Source organism: Thunnus thynnus, chromosome 17 (genome assembly GCF_963924715.1).
Source record: "Thunnus thynnus chromosome 17, fThuThy2.1, whole genome shotgun sequence".
NCBI classification, from domain to species: Eukaryota; Metazoa; Chordata; class Actinopteri; order Scombriformes; family Scombridae; genus Thunnus; species Thunnus thynnus.
The window spans coordinates 16,837,820-16,851,763 of record NC_089533.1 but is presented as its reverse complement, the minus strand read 5'-3'; the positions used below and the strand labels follow the sequence as shown (position 1 = coordinate 16,851,763).

Sequence of the window (13,944 nt, the reverse complement as noted above, 5' to 3'; positions counted from 1 at the left end):
TGGTTTCTTCCTGGATGACAATGTCCCCATCCATAGGGCACAGTGAATTAATTACAAATAACTGTTAGGGTGATGAATATGAGATGATTGTGATGCATGTGGTTGTATATGGAAACACCAACACCGAACTTCATTCAGTATCTCTTCAGCCTAGCAAATTTGGAGATCTGGACTTACAAATACGTATTTTGGATATTGCAATAAAACTCTGAAAGACACCTCGCTCTCTGTGAATTCATCTTAAATTTCCACTGCAGTCATCCTGGAAGAAACCATTCCCATCATGAGACATGTTTCAATAAAAAGGATAAAGGTGATCACTCAGATCAACTTTGTATTGATTTGCAGTCACCCATTCCTCTAAGGGGACAAGTGGACCCATATTATGCCAGCAAAATGCCCCCCCCACAGCATAACAGAGCCACCAGATCCCCTCACTGTAGCAGTCAAGCATTCAGACCTGGACCAGCTTCAGTATCACTCGTCTGTATATTTATACGTCAATAACCCGGTCTTGTCTTCGCAGCACAGTCTGATTTATCAATCAATCAGTGGAAGACTATTGACATCTAGTGGTGATTTCTCTGAACTGTGCTTCTGTTGTGTCTGGAGACAACAGGCTGTTTTAGTTTTATGTTCATACTGTTTGTAAAAGAATATGAAACACAACAAAATATTCAACACACATTTGTAAGTAATTGACACTTGCCCCTTTTTAATTCACAGTATTGCTGCTGGTGGTCATTTATTAACAATATCAACACTGCTGCCAGAGGCAGGCTCACAGCTGCCATTCAGAATACAAGAATCATACTTGATACATCTCTGTAAGTCAAAACCAACAGCTTTATATTGCTGAATGTATGTACATATATAATAAAGAGGGACACGTTGGAAGACTAAATTTCATTCTTTTGCACACAATGACTGTGGACAGACCGTTGGCGTCTGTAAACCAAGATGTGAAAAGTAAAAAGCAGTAACATGCAAATCTGAGATGAAACACAATCACAGCATAGTTCAACTGCAACATAGAACAACTGTAGTGTCTTTCATGACATGTACAGGCAGAGACAGGAAGCCTGTTCCCATTGTGGTAGAACCTGCACCTGTCTGAGCTGCAGGGGAACAAAATGACCAAAACCTCCACATGAGAAAAGACTCCACCTTAAAGTCCCTACATGACAGTTACAAAGACTACATATGCAGTTGCCTCATTAAGGTGAATGCCCACTAGCGGTATGTGTGTAACTAAGAGCAGGTTCACACCAAGCCGGCCGAATTTGAAAACCATTTCTGGTCTCCAGAATGGACATTTAAAGAGGCAAGAGCTTGGAGTATTGGTAGATGTGTGCAAAAAAGCAAAAATAAACTGAGGGAAGGAGAAAAGTCTGAAATCGTGGGAGCATAAACCAAACGTACTACATTAACAAAGTGGTAGACATTGCAACCCCAGAGATGAACACAGAGATAGATAGCAGTCTCAACAATCTTTATGTAGTGATCCTCACACATGGGGATTTATGGCAGGGCCAAGACAACGATGCCTAACCTGGTATAAGGCGCATACATCCTGGAGCCTATGGCTAATAAACAAAGAAAATAATTTTTCCTTCAACCTTCAAGGACACCAGGATGAAGTGTAAAACCTTTCATGGCCTCCCCTGATGAAATATCTTAACATAAACTTTTGAATCCCTAAAACAGCTCATGGCTTTGCATCTTAATCCCTGCCACGTGTCATCATTACAACTTTCATATCTCCAGTAAAAGGCCGACTGAAGATGAAGGGCTACCCCGCTCTTTGTTAGATGCCTTACTTGTAAGTGTTTTAAAAATCTACCTCTAGCAGCTTTCAACAATTATCCCACATGCATAAATCAACATTATATAATTCCATTAGTACACTATAAAACTGGCTCACTCATACAAAGTACTGTACTGGTGAACGCATTAATAAACAAAAAGAAAAACCATCCAAATGTTGAAATAGCTAAACACCATGCAAGCCTCAGCAGAGGTAATGTGACACTTTAATTTTAAAAAAAGAAATCAAAAGACTGAGCAAATCAAATGAGCTTTAAAAATGATTTCTCTGATTAATTGCCTGTTCCAGATACATATGACTATAGTTCTAACAGCTTTGCGTAATTCAGTTTAACACTGCAATATGAAGGCAAGTGCTTTAAAAAAAAAAAAAAAAAAAAAAATGGGACTTAGAAATCTTAAGAAGTTAATAAAAGGCAGACGAGATAGATGTACTGGCAACTCAGTCTCCTCCGCAATGAAGTAAGCATTTGCAGGCTTCCATGTTCGTAACAGCATATTTACGTAGAGGCATTGAGAAGCTTTGCAAAAATTGTGCACCTGTCATGACGAGATGATCAGTCTTCTCCCTCCCCTCAGCAGCAAAGCACTAGAACGTTTGTTCAGTTAACATTTTTTTTTATTAAAAAGTATCCAGGTCATGTTTGGTGGCGAGGAAGGGTTTCGCTTCCCCTCACAACAAATAAAAAATAAAAAAATAAAACTTAATAGGCTAGATCCTGGCCTTAAGTTCAGGGTCCTCTTCATCATCCCAACTCTCTCAGGCATCAGAGAACTTCTGCCATGAACTTTCATTGCGCCTGAAATAAAGATGTTGAAACAAAGCACAGGCTTTGTGTGAAAACCACTAAAGGGAACTGGACTTACTACAGCACACGAAACAGGAAGTGTTTTCTAGCCCACAATGAAACCGTTTTTGTTTCTATACCAACCTGTCCTTGCTGGGGAGTGGCTGGCTGACCGGAGGCCTGTCCTGTCTGTCCGTAGTACGCAGCCTGCTGTCTGTAGTACTCTGCCCAGGCTGCGCTGTAGTCCGGCTGGCCTCCTGATGCGGGTGCTGCTCCCCCTGCTGCTCCTGGAGCTGCAGCTGCTGTCCCCGGAGCGGAGCCACCTGCTTGAGCTGGGGGGGGGGGGGCGAGAGACAAGAGAGACATGGCCCAGCTCACCACAAAGATGTCTTTAGGAAGCAGAACTAAAACTGACAAGCTGTACCTCAACCTGTTGCTGCATGTCATTTATTCAGTTTTCTTTTCTTTACACAAGATATTTCTTTCTTTTCTGTGCAAAACATCGACCTCCCTTCATTGTGCAAATTATACAAATCAGTTTGTGGCTGGAAAGATTGAGACACTAGGGATGCTGAATCATTTCCCTAAATAAAACATCAGAAATTACAAAAATGGTTTTGATATTTTTTCTGTCTTTCATCAAGTACTATGAGATTTTTGGCTTTTAACTAACAACTATTTTCATTATTAATGGAGATAATTAATTTTTTAGTAATTGTTTTGTCTATGAAATCACAGGCTCCCAAAGGGACAATGGTTAAGTGCTAATTTAGTCCAACAACACTCAAAAAGTCTAAAGATATTCAATTTACAATGCTATGAAATAGAGAAAAAGCTAATCCTTACAAGGATGTTGTATGTTTTTAGGTTTTACTTTATAAATTATACTTTATGAATAACTAAAAGCAAACCACCTATCATTAAAGTTGTCATGGATTTTTCTGTTGATCCGACTGATTAAAGCTAATCAATTCAGCACTAAGATAAAAATGTGCTCGGGAAAGCTGTAGACAGCCTCACCCATCTTCTTGTAGTACTCCTCCCAGGCCTTGGTGTAGTCTGGCTGGCCCCCCGGTGTCTGTGCGGGCTGGGTCTGGTCGCCTGCAGTTTGGGCACCTCCACCTGGGTTTGAGGGGTACTGGGCTGGCACAGCCCCCGACGGCTGCTGGTAGTACTGAGCATAGTAGGCCGCCCACGCTGCGTTGGGGTCATTGGCTGCTGCCTTGCCTAGAAAAGATGCAGGGTGGAGGGGGTGAGGTCCTCATAGGGTGAGGGTGAGCCCCTGCTACTGGCCTGGAGACCGGGCTTGGAGACCAGGGGGGGAAACAGAGACACGGTTAGCCAGAGATGCTTATGGTAAAGACAGTGCATCTCATCACAAAATTTCCACCAGAACTCCTGATGACCATCCCAGATTTAGAAAAAAAAATGTCATCACTCATTTGACATGACTGGGATACAGTAAAACATATAGATTGTAGTTAAGTAGTATTGATGTGTATATAAAGAGGGCCGACATGCTGAAATGAGCTGAAATAAACATGATTCAACATCATTAACCCCTGAAAACCAGCAGAGGCAGTGAAGTCAAAGGTGACTCACTGGGATCGTGGGGTGCCTGCGGCTGCCACTGCTGGTAGGTGTTGCTCCAACCCTGAGGAGTGTACTGGTGAGGACCTGGAGGACCACCACTGTGGAGAAAAATGTTATAGTGTCAAACCCCTCTCAGTATTATCACCCTGACATAATGAGAAATAAGATCTTAAATGTTCTTCAGGTCTGCTTATATGTTTGTAAATGAAGTAAAGTGACAAAGACAGCTCTTGCAGTACTTTCTGTGTAGTTGCTCACTGTTTGTAGCTACTCACTGTGGTGGCCCAGGGGCCCCAGGTGGCCCAGGGTTGTATGGGTTGGGGTTGTAGGGACCCATTGGACCAGCAGGACCTGGTCCACCTGGCCCTGGGCCCACAGGACACAGAGGACCCTGGAACACACAAAATAATTAAAATTTAGCGGTATTTGTAAAATAATCTCATTCAGCATAGAAGAAATTTAACAAAGTTAAGAAAACCAACTGAGATATGATCATTTTTGTTCTAGCTGCTGCTTATCAGTTTGCCTTCATGTTCAGTAACTAAAACCAAAAATACCTCAATCTTCTCTTCAATCAGCTGCTTGGCGTGGTCAATCTGCTGCGGTGAGCCACGAATGATAAACAGCTTGAAGTTGGGGTCTCCGTTGGGGGGTGGCTGCCGTGAGATTTCCACAAAGGCTCCTGTCTGCTGGTTGATGGACTTGACGTTCTCTCCTCCCCGACCAATCACAAGCCCACATTTGTGGGCAGGAATAGAGAATGTCATTTCCCCTCCGGGGGGCCCCCAACCACCTTGTCCCCCACCTCGGCCCCTGTTGCCTGCAGGTATTCCTGGAGGACCTGGGGGGCCCTGTGGATGATGGAGAGAGCCTGAGCCTTAGCATATTGCTATATAGTAAGTGTGTCTCAAAGAAATGTTTATATTGAATAAAAAGGGTTTTATGACTTAAGTGGAGGATATTGCATTTTTTTAAGAGTTTAGATCCACTGATGCAAACATTATGCAGCTCTAAAGCAAAAAATAAATAAACTACCTCAAGCCTGCTGCTATACATTTATTATCAGCCACAACTGATTAAGATGATACTTTACTACATTTTAGGGAATGTGTGTATTAGATTATGAGTGGCTAAAAGCATGCTTCGGAGTGTGACAGTTCATGCGTGTGTGTGTGTGAGAGTGATCCATACCCCCTGTCCCTCCTCCCTGACCCTAATGCTCTGCAGCAGGTCATTTATGATCTGTGCTGCATGTTCGCAGCGGTCAGGGGGTCCGCTGATGTGGGCAATCTTATCTGGACCAGTCCCATCATCTGAGAGAAAGATTTAAATTGCATTAAGGAATGTTTTTGATATTAACACTGATTACTGAATGAAAGGTTCACTTGTAGTGCTGGGCCCACTGAGAATCAACACCAACTCTGTAGCTCTTGCAAACAAGTTGTTTTTTTTTTTTTTTACGGATAACAAGGTCATTGCTCTGGTGTCTGGTTTATGAGCTCTGACCAACCTTCACAACAAAAGATGTTGAGGGTATGAAAGACGGACAATGAGGCCCCGTCTTCAATCAGGATCAATGTTATTTAAGATTATTTTTTAAATTGGTTCACTGTGTCAATTAGTGGCATCAAACATCAAATTTGCAAGTTGTCTTGACACTTATGAGAACCTGCATGTAAAGGCAATGCAAGATGTTGCATCAAAACATGTGAAATATCTGTAAATGCAACCAGTATAAAGTCATGAGAGGGTTCTACCTTGTTTGAACTGTATCCGAACTCCTGCATCATTCTGGATTTTCTTGATCATCTCTCCGTTGCGCCCAATGACCACACCGACCGAGTGTCGTGGTACCGCGATCTGATTGGAAAAAAGATGGTTCCAGATGTTTGCTCTACTTTTTATGTGTTTGGATTTGGTTCAAAGTCCCCTGATCCCATTCTTAATCTTTCTCCCAAACACAAACTTACATCCATGCCTCCTCCCATGCGAGAGCCGTAGTCATTTCTTTCACTATAACCCCCATGGTCTCTCTCTCTCAAAATCTCCTGCACCATTTCCTGGGCTTTCTGAAGGGAAAGACACAATGATTACAGTAGATGGCAACACAGCACCACACATTTTTTAACTGGATGAGCTGATTTTATTTTTGTACCTGGACTTTGTATGGATCTCCGATAATACGCAGTGGCTTGTCAACGTTGGGTCCCTGAGAGGCATCCTGGATCAGGATCATCTTCACCCCTGCTCGCTCCTGCAATATCACACAATTAAATATTACAGTTAGGTACCACTGGAGAAAAAAAAATGAAGATTTTATGAAACTTTTTCACATATAAAACAGTAAAGATACTACATTGCAAAATTGCCAGTCTGTAAAAACAGCTCAATCAATCGGAGGGTTAGTGCATTTCAAAGTGCTTTTTCAGTAAAACTGTCCCACGTATCTCTGGAAACAAGCCGTCAAGATAGTTATAGTTTATAAAGTGACAGATACCTGTAGCTGTTTGATAGTCTCTCCTCCTTTGCCAATGACAAGTCCTGCCTTGCCAGCTGGAATCATCATCTCATGAACCGCGCCGTTCTGCCCGTTGGTGGACTCATGATAAGAAGATGGGGGTGTACCCCTCCCTCGTGACACTATCTCATCCAAAAGCATCTTGGCTTTCCTAGTCGGGGAAGAGCTGACCAGTTACTCAATATCCATTTTATATGAAATCATGTCAACATGTGGATTCACAGCTAATATAATGGCAAAGGACACTGACCTAATATTATGTCATGTAGTACTTATGAAATTAAGCAATAAGTCATTACAGATCTAGAAATGGCATAATTGAATGGGGCTTCCAACAAAGTGAATTATATGTTTTTTGATTAGGCAACAAACATTTTTTAATAGTTTTGGTATTTGACACAGTTCAACCTGCTTCATCATTGGTGACCATTTCTGATGCTTTCACATAAAATAACAATGAGCCTGTTTGCATTAAGTCTGAAACTTACTGTATGGACTCGGGTGAACCTGTGAGAGAGACGCTTCTATCTGGAAGGCCTCCGCTGTCTGGACACAGACAGAGTACATATGTAACGCACCTCAACAGCAAAAGGAAAATAACATTGCGAACTAAAATTTTAAAAATAACAGACAGTACCTGGAGCTATCTGCACCTTGCAACCTGACTCCTGTTGTATCTTATTGATCTGTTCACCTCCGCGGCCAATAACTGCAGACAAAGACAGAAAAAGTTGTGCGTTGCTGGTGGGTCACATTTGCAGCAGTGGCATTTATGTGTGTCTTTTATCACAGAAAGGGATCACTGTGGCATCAATATGTGCTAAAAAAAGATTTGGTCTGCACTCACTGAGTCCCACCATGCTGTCTGGAACACTGTACTCCTCTGTGGAAGAGGCGGGCCTGGCATCACCAGCAAGCAAGGATGACAAAAAGGCAGCAGCATGTCACACAACTTTCTAATTGCGTATTTGCTACAAAAGACCCTATACTTCTACACAACACACAATCAAGTGAAAACTCTCACCTTTGATGTGCAAGAGCAGCTAGCTGTGCGCCAATAGCTGAGATGGGACAGCAACAGAAAGAAAGAGAGAGTGAGAAAACAGAGCAAGGCAGAGGATTTGGATTACTGATGGACTGTGAGATGAGAATGTGACACAGACAGAGCACAGGAAGCGTGGACAGGCAAGGGTAAAAGGGCAAACTACTGAAACAGGAATACTGTACAACTGGAAAGGTCAACTGTGGGTTATAAACATCCCTCAGCAGGAAGTAAACAGACCATAACATAATGGGATGAAACTCACACAACGCTGTGGCTGAATCCAAGTCGCTCTGTGCAGCCAGCTTCTTGCTCTCCGGCTCATCTGTCAGGTGAGCAAATGAAAGTGAGGAGGACTGCATGTGCCAAAATCAAGTGTGCATTTAAACAGTGTAGTAATCTCTACCTGCATCCTCCAGCTGTCGTTTCTGTGGAGTGAACGGAAAGCCATCTGATGCATTGTTGTTGTTGTTGTTCATGGGAGGACCAGCATCGCCCCCGATCTTGGCTGCAATCTGTAACACACAAGTAGAAGTCACCATGACAAGTAAACTATAAAATCCCTGACCATACTACTCTGCCAGTGAAATGTGTGCACAAATTAACATATTTATAAGCTAAACAATGAATAGAGCTCCGTCTTGATGGCCCAAGAGATCCACTATTATACTGTGGATACCATGATGCCAGACTGGATACAGTAGCTACTACACTACCTTGATGCACTGGTGCCTTATCTTAAATGTTTTATTTTCCGGGCCTTAAGGCTGCGCTTTGCTACCATGTGTGTATTTCATGTCACTTTTAAATCACCCAAAACAATATGTTTAAACATCTTCTGCAAGTGCTAATAGTCACACATTTAATGTCGTTCCTTCATTAACTTAGAGGTGGCCAGTGAATTTAAATAATAATATTAATAGAGCCAATTTGTTGTTTTATTGTTGTTTACACTGTGGGTTTTGCGGTCGTCAATGGTTTGTAACGTATATATTAGCCAACAAGGAGAGACATGACATGTCAGCGTAACTAGCTTAATTGTGCATTTGTTGAAAAACCGTTAACTCGGTAAAACAGGTGAATCCAAAATATTTAGCCCCGTGTTATGTGTCAGACTGTGCCAACGATGCTAGCCCTCAAGCTAACTAGTTAGCTAGCCCTTCCTCCAGACATGCTCCTGTCACATCTCACCTGCCGGGCCCGCTGCACCGCGTCCGCAAATGCATCTTTCTTGACGCCTCCTGCTCCGTTCCCGAGAGTTGCCTGTCCGCCGAGAGGGGCCCCGGAGCCGGGTGGAGGTACCGCGTTGTACTCAGACATGTTGACCCGAGCACAGAGCAGAAAACCGGGATAAGAGCTGCGCGAGAGAGGGGGGCAAAGTCAAGAAACTGACAGGATAAGGAAAGCGCTGGAGACACGACGGCGGCCGGGAAGGTTCATTCGCGTCCCAGTTTAGCTCCTTGAAATAATAACAAAAACACTTGCCACTGGCGAAACATGATACATTCAAATAGTATTTGCTTTGATTATTGCTGTTTGAATTTATCACACCAGACAATGTATTTTTAACTTTAATAGGGAAAATTAATTTAAGTCCCCCTCCACTCAAAAATATGTTTTCTTCCTGTTCTTACAGTTGAATGTTTGAGCTTCACTGTGCAGAATGAAATATGTGCAGAGTTTGACACTAGGAGGCGTGTTTAATAATAAGTGAGCCTCACCAATATATTTATGAGAGATCCTCTCTGCACAACTCCATCACTGGTGAAATAACAGACTACCCCAGACAGTGTAAATACAGTCTCTTGATATTTATGAAGTATTCAGTTAAGAGAACATGTTATGTTATTATTAGTCATTGCATTAGTCAATACTGCATTTCAATTTGTGATACTCATACAACATTACTGGAACTAATCATGTTGGCATTTCCATAATTATTTTCCATATCCTTTATATGACTAAAATGTGTTCTATACAGTTATGATTGTTAGGTTAACATTATTGTAAGACTATGATCACTACCTTTTCAGTATTCAGTACGCTTTTCAAGCCTGTAAAGTGTAAACTTGAACATTTGTTTGCTTCGTTGATCTCTGTGTTTATGTAAGTCATTACCACTGCTCAGTTGTTTTCTTCCTTAACATGTCAATTATTAATGTACAGATTATAACAGTTTATAATGACAGTAGAAGAAACCATAAACAATATTTATGCTTGCTAAAACACCAGAAAACTATCTGCCATCAAAAACTACTCCCAGTAGATATGGAGCCATCCAGTCCAGTCCAGTGGCTTTTTCCTGTTGGCATTTTTGCAAGTGTTTCATTTCCATCACTGTCACCAGTCAGTTTTCGTTCCACTATGTTTCTTTTTGTTTTGGTGCTACATTTGTTGTGCTTAACAAGAGTGTCTGCGTTGGGTTCCCACAATGTCTGTGGAGACCCTAGGATGGTGAACGATGTCTAACATGATTTTGTCTTTTTCTGAGAACTGTGTCATTGGTTGATGACTGTCATCTGGCAGAGGGCTCACATCCAACCTCTCCACATAACTGACTGAGGCACTCATGCTGCCAACCCCCAAGGTAACTTCAGAGCTCCCAACTCTAACAGTCTGCCATTCAGACACCCTAGCACGTGCTTTTTGACTCCAAAATGTGCTTCCAACCTCTGAGGGAGCACCTCCGCTCACTGAGAAAAAGAGAAAAGTTGAATGGTGTAATTCATAATAGCAATGCATATATCTGAGTATAATAATATATAATATCAAACTCACTGGTTGGAATGAAAGCTTCATCAATGCTAGCCGTCATCCTCACAGGTGGTGGCATTGGTTCCTCGGGATCTTGTGCTACAGCTTTCAGCATATGGTCTATCAGCTCCTGCTCCCTCCTGTTCCACTCCTCTTCTGTCAGCATAGCTTGTCTTGCTTGCCTTGATAGCACTGGTATCCGTTGTTTCCCAACTTGTCTTCAGTGGTAAAGTAGTGGCCCTTGTTTCGTGTTACCATGTCAATAATTTTCTGGAACAGCTTTATGACCAAAAAACCATCTCCAAAACGATTGCAGTTGAGAACATGGTATCTGTTCTGACACTTTTCCACAAGCCACTGGAGGGCCTTGCCTTCTCTGGCAATGTGCTCCTCAATGGATCTGTCTGTGAGCCAGTCTCCCCAAGTGAACAGCACCATACAGTGTCTCCAGACTCTCTCACCGAATGGCGTCAAAAGATCTACTACTGCTTTCTGGTCTTTCTCTGTAAATGCCTTGGTAAGGGGAATAACCGAGAGAAATGTATGAGGGCCCGGAGCACACATGGAGATACTGCATAGAACTTCACCTCTGAGCCAGTCAGGTGTCATCGTGTTGGTAAACCAGCCTGGTGCCTCAACGACTGTGATATCTACTCCACCGATTTCGCTGTTGGTGCTTTGTAGACATTGCGCTTCATCTCTGATCTTGGAATTCCTACACAGAGGTAACAAAGCAAAACAAAAATTATATCTATGTTCATGCTTATAATCATAGCAGACTTAACAAATCAAAGCTTGTTCCCAGAAACCCTGTTCCCATATTATTTTCAGCTTTCTGTTTCAGTTTAGGCCATATATTGGGTTACCTTCTTCATCCAAGCAGTGTCAAACAGCTCTTCAAAAAGGATTCTGTTTCCTGCCATACTCTTCCCTGACTCTTTCTTGCCAACAAATACAACCTTCATATCAGTGAGTGACTGCATCTCTCCTGGAAAAAAATACAAGATTTCTTACTAAACCAATGTTTTAGGAGACATGTTTTGATCATGAAACAATAATAATAACTGAAGGAATTATACATGGTAATTTCTTGATTACCTCTAAACAACTCTCTTAGTACTCTTGATTGTCTTTGAGTCGTCTGCCTAATAATTTCAGCCATCTTGTGTCCAGCCTCTTTCCTTGCCACCATCTGTTCTGCAGGGCCCAGGCCGACTTCATAATGAGGATCTTTGTTTCCTGACCACATCTCTTCAATCTTCTCCAGGAGCTCAGTCACCTGCTTCTCATCACTGTGGTTCATGTTGTCAAAGACGTAATACCTGTTCCCACACTTCTCCACTAGCCACTGCAGACCTTCCTCACTCTCTATACGCTCTTCCACAGTCTTCACTCCCAGCCAGTCACCTCTAGTGAACAGAACAATTGTGTGCACTACAACAGCACTATCAACAGAATAGCGATTACCACTGTTTTCTGCAACCATTGCCTCTATTTTATTGAAAAGCACTATGACTTGAGGACTATTCCATCTGTTACTGATATCGAGAACATGTGTTCGGTTTCCACACTGTTCAAGAATCCATTGAAGTGCTGGCCACATACTGATTTCATCTTCTAAACCTTTATCAGTACATGGAGCATCTACACTAAACAGCATTTAACACCCCTTTGTGTGATTTAACACCCCTTTGTGGAAAAGTTGCAGGTGCTCTTCTAGTGATGATTTGAAGATCCAAGGAAATACTAAACCAACAGGAATGACTAGAAGTAAAGTATGAGGCCCTGGGGGGCACAGATGGACACTGTTCTCGATTTCTTTCTCATCCAGCTCTGGGGTATTTTGTAGTGGATAGCGCCACCACCAGCCTGGAGTATCAACCACAGTGACATGTCTGCCATGTACCTCCTGCTGCCTCACAACACTCTCAGCAGTTCTTCTGTTGGTCTCAAAAACTCTTTTACCCAGTATGATGTTGCCAATCACACTCTTATCACTGGCTTTGCCTAATTCTCTTCCACCTATCAACACAATCCTCAGCTCTGGACAGTTGTGACTTTTCCCTGTAAGAGAGACGTAGTGCATTATATAAAATGAGTAAGGTGTCTTTCCTATAAAATCAACTGATTGACTGGTCTGCATATCATCATGAGAAGAATAGACCAGTAATTTAATCACATGTGCCTGTATAGGCACACAACATCATCCATATCAATTACAAATATATTCATAAAAACAATAATGTCAATACAACTTCATATCCAATAATACAAAGAAGGACATCTATTGTTAGCAAATGCTGCTGTGATTAACTCTTAAATGCCAATTTGAAGCCTCCCAAATCTTAATCTTCTCCTGAGACTTACAGCAACATATGAACGTGGTTAAACCAGAGAGAAAAAGATCAGTGAAACCAGCTGTTGGAGGATTTTATCCTGTAAATTTGAAATCAGATCAGATGAAAGGAAATAGTGAACATACATTTGTTTAGTTGTTTGCATGATTTAAAAGCCTAACCAGGGATGTGGGCTGCCAATTAGCTTTAGATAGATATACAGTAGAGTATTACGGAGGAGAAGGAGAACACTTACCAGAGCAGGAAACAGCACATACATTAGGCATAGTTTTCAATGACGCTGTTGACTTTTCTGTTTCCATTGGGTAACTATATTGATAAAAAGAAAGAAACTGACGTAACAGTCCAAATCAACAACAATCTGTAGCAACACAAGGGAACAGTCTGTACTTTGAGAACTCGGTCTGAAATGAGAGCTAGATTGAAGAACAGAAAGGGCAACTTTTACTGTACTTCCACATATCTATTGCTGAAGGGAAATTTAATCAAAAAAACACAGCCTTTAGTCATGGTGTGTGTGTGTGTCTCTGAGATCATACTTGTTACTCTGGAGTTTTTAAAGTGATGCTTGGAGATAATAAATGAATATGCATAAGATGAATTACACATACAGCACTATAAAATCATTGCAATCTCTTATTTGACAGGAATTTTAAAAAAAAAACACAAACTCCACAGGACATCTAAGTTCTGTGGGGTCCTTGAGAATTTTGCAGGTCTTCCTGATGTACACACATTGAAAAATGGAGACATCTTTTGGATAGTACAAAAAGTTAGGCCTATTAGACTCTTTCACTGCCAGGTTAATGTGTTGCTTTGGTGGTGCATGGTTTGGTTAAACTGTTGCTTCATATTTCCACACATCAGTAAACATCAGAGATGGTTATTTGATGCTTATTATTGTGGCTGCTGATACTGACTACTATTGGTGGTGAGCATGTGGAGGAATCATCATAAATAATCTGGCAGTTCAATGAAATGCTCTTCATTGAATTTAATATGAAAGTGTAGATTGGTGCCAATTCTATGTGAAACAATATTACTTAGGACAGTTCAATATATATG

General features: G+C 41.7%; 1 protein-coding gene and 1 pseudogene across 2 annotated transcripts; both read right to left on the bottom strand.

The window, feature by feature from the left end:
- Nucleotides 1-695: 695 nt before the first annotated feature.
- LOC137168651 (far upstream element-binding protein 2-like) lies at nt 696-9,206 on the bottom strand. 2 transcript variants are annotated; one of them, XM_067571380.1, is made up of 18 exons: nt 8,960-9,206; nt 8,175-8,283; nt 8,034-8,093; nt 7,751-7,787; nt 7,574-7,626; nt 7,364-7,435; nt 7,215-7,272; nt 6,706-6,877; nt 6,364-6,462; nt 6,179-6,277; nt 5,966-6,068; nt 5,400-5,521; nt 4,766-5,059; nt 4,484-4,599; nt 4,218-4,306; nt 3,636-3,842; nt 2,760-2,947; nt 696-2,627 (listed from the first exon to the last, which is right to left on the bottom strand). In XM_067571380.1, exons 1-18 carry the CDS (start codon nt 9,086-9,088, stop codon nt 2,619-2,621), a joined length of 2,016 nt encoding a protein of 671 aa, XP_067427481.1. In that variant the 5' UTR covers nt 9,089-9,206; the 3' UTR covers nt 696-2,618. The 2 variants fall into 2 exon arrangements, with proteins under 2 accessions (XP_067427481.1, XP_067427482.1); XM_067571381.1 differs by lacking the exons at nt 696-2,627; nt 2,760-2,947 and having other exon boundaries at nt 3,707-3,920.
- Nucleotides 9,207-9,322: 116 nt separating this feature from the next.
- On the bottom strand, nt 9,323-12,641 carry LOC137168650 (GTPase IMAP family member 8-like; annotated as a pseudogene).
- Nucleotides 12,642-13,944: the final 1,303 nt, after the last annotated feature.

What these genes read in the sequence shown, in the direction of transcription:
- LOC137168651 (XM_067571380.1), bottom strand. Translation starts at nt 9,088, where the DNA reads ATGTCTGAGTACAACGCGGTACCTCCACCCGGCTCCGGGGCCCCTCTC. An exon ending in GGATTCAGCCACAGCGTTGT is followed by an intron (nt 7,788 to 8,033) that starts GTGAGTTTCATC and finishes GTCCCATCTCAG; the next exon opens with CTATTGGCGCACAGCTAGCT. An exon ending in GGGGCCCCTGGGCCACCACA is followed by an intron (nt 4,307 to 4,483) that starts GTGAGTAGCTAC and finishes TTTTCTCCACAG; the next exon opens with TGGTGGTCCTCCAGGTCCTC.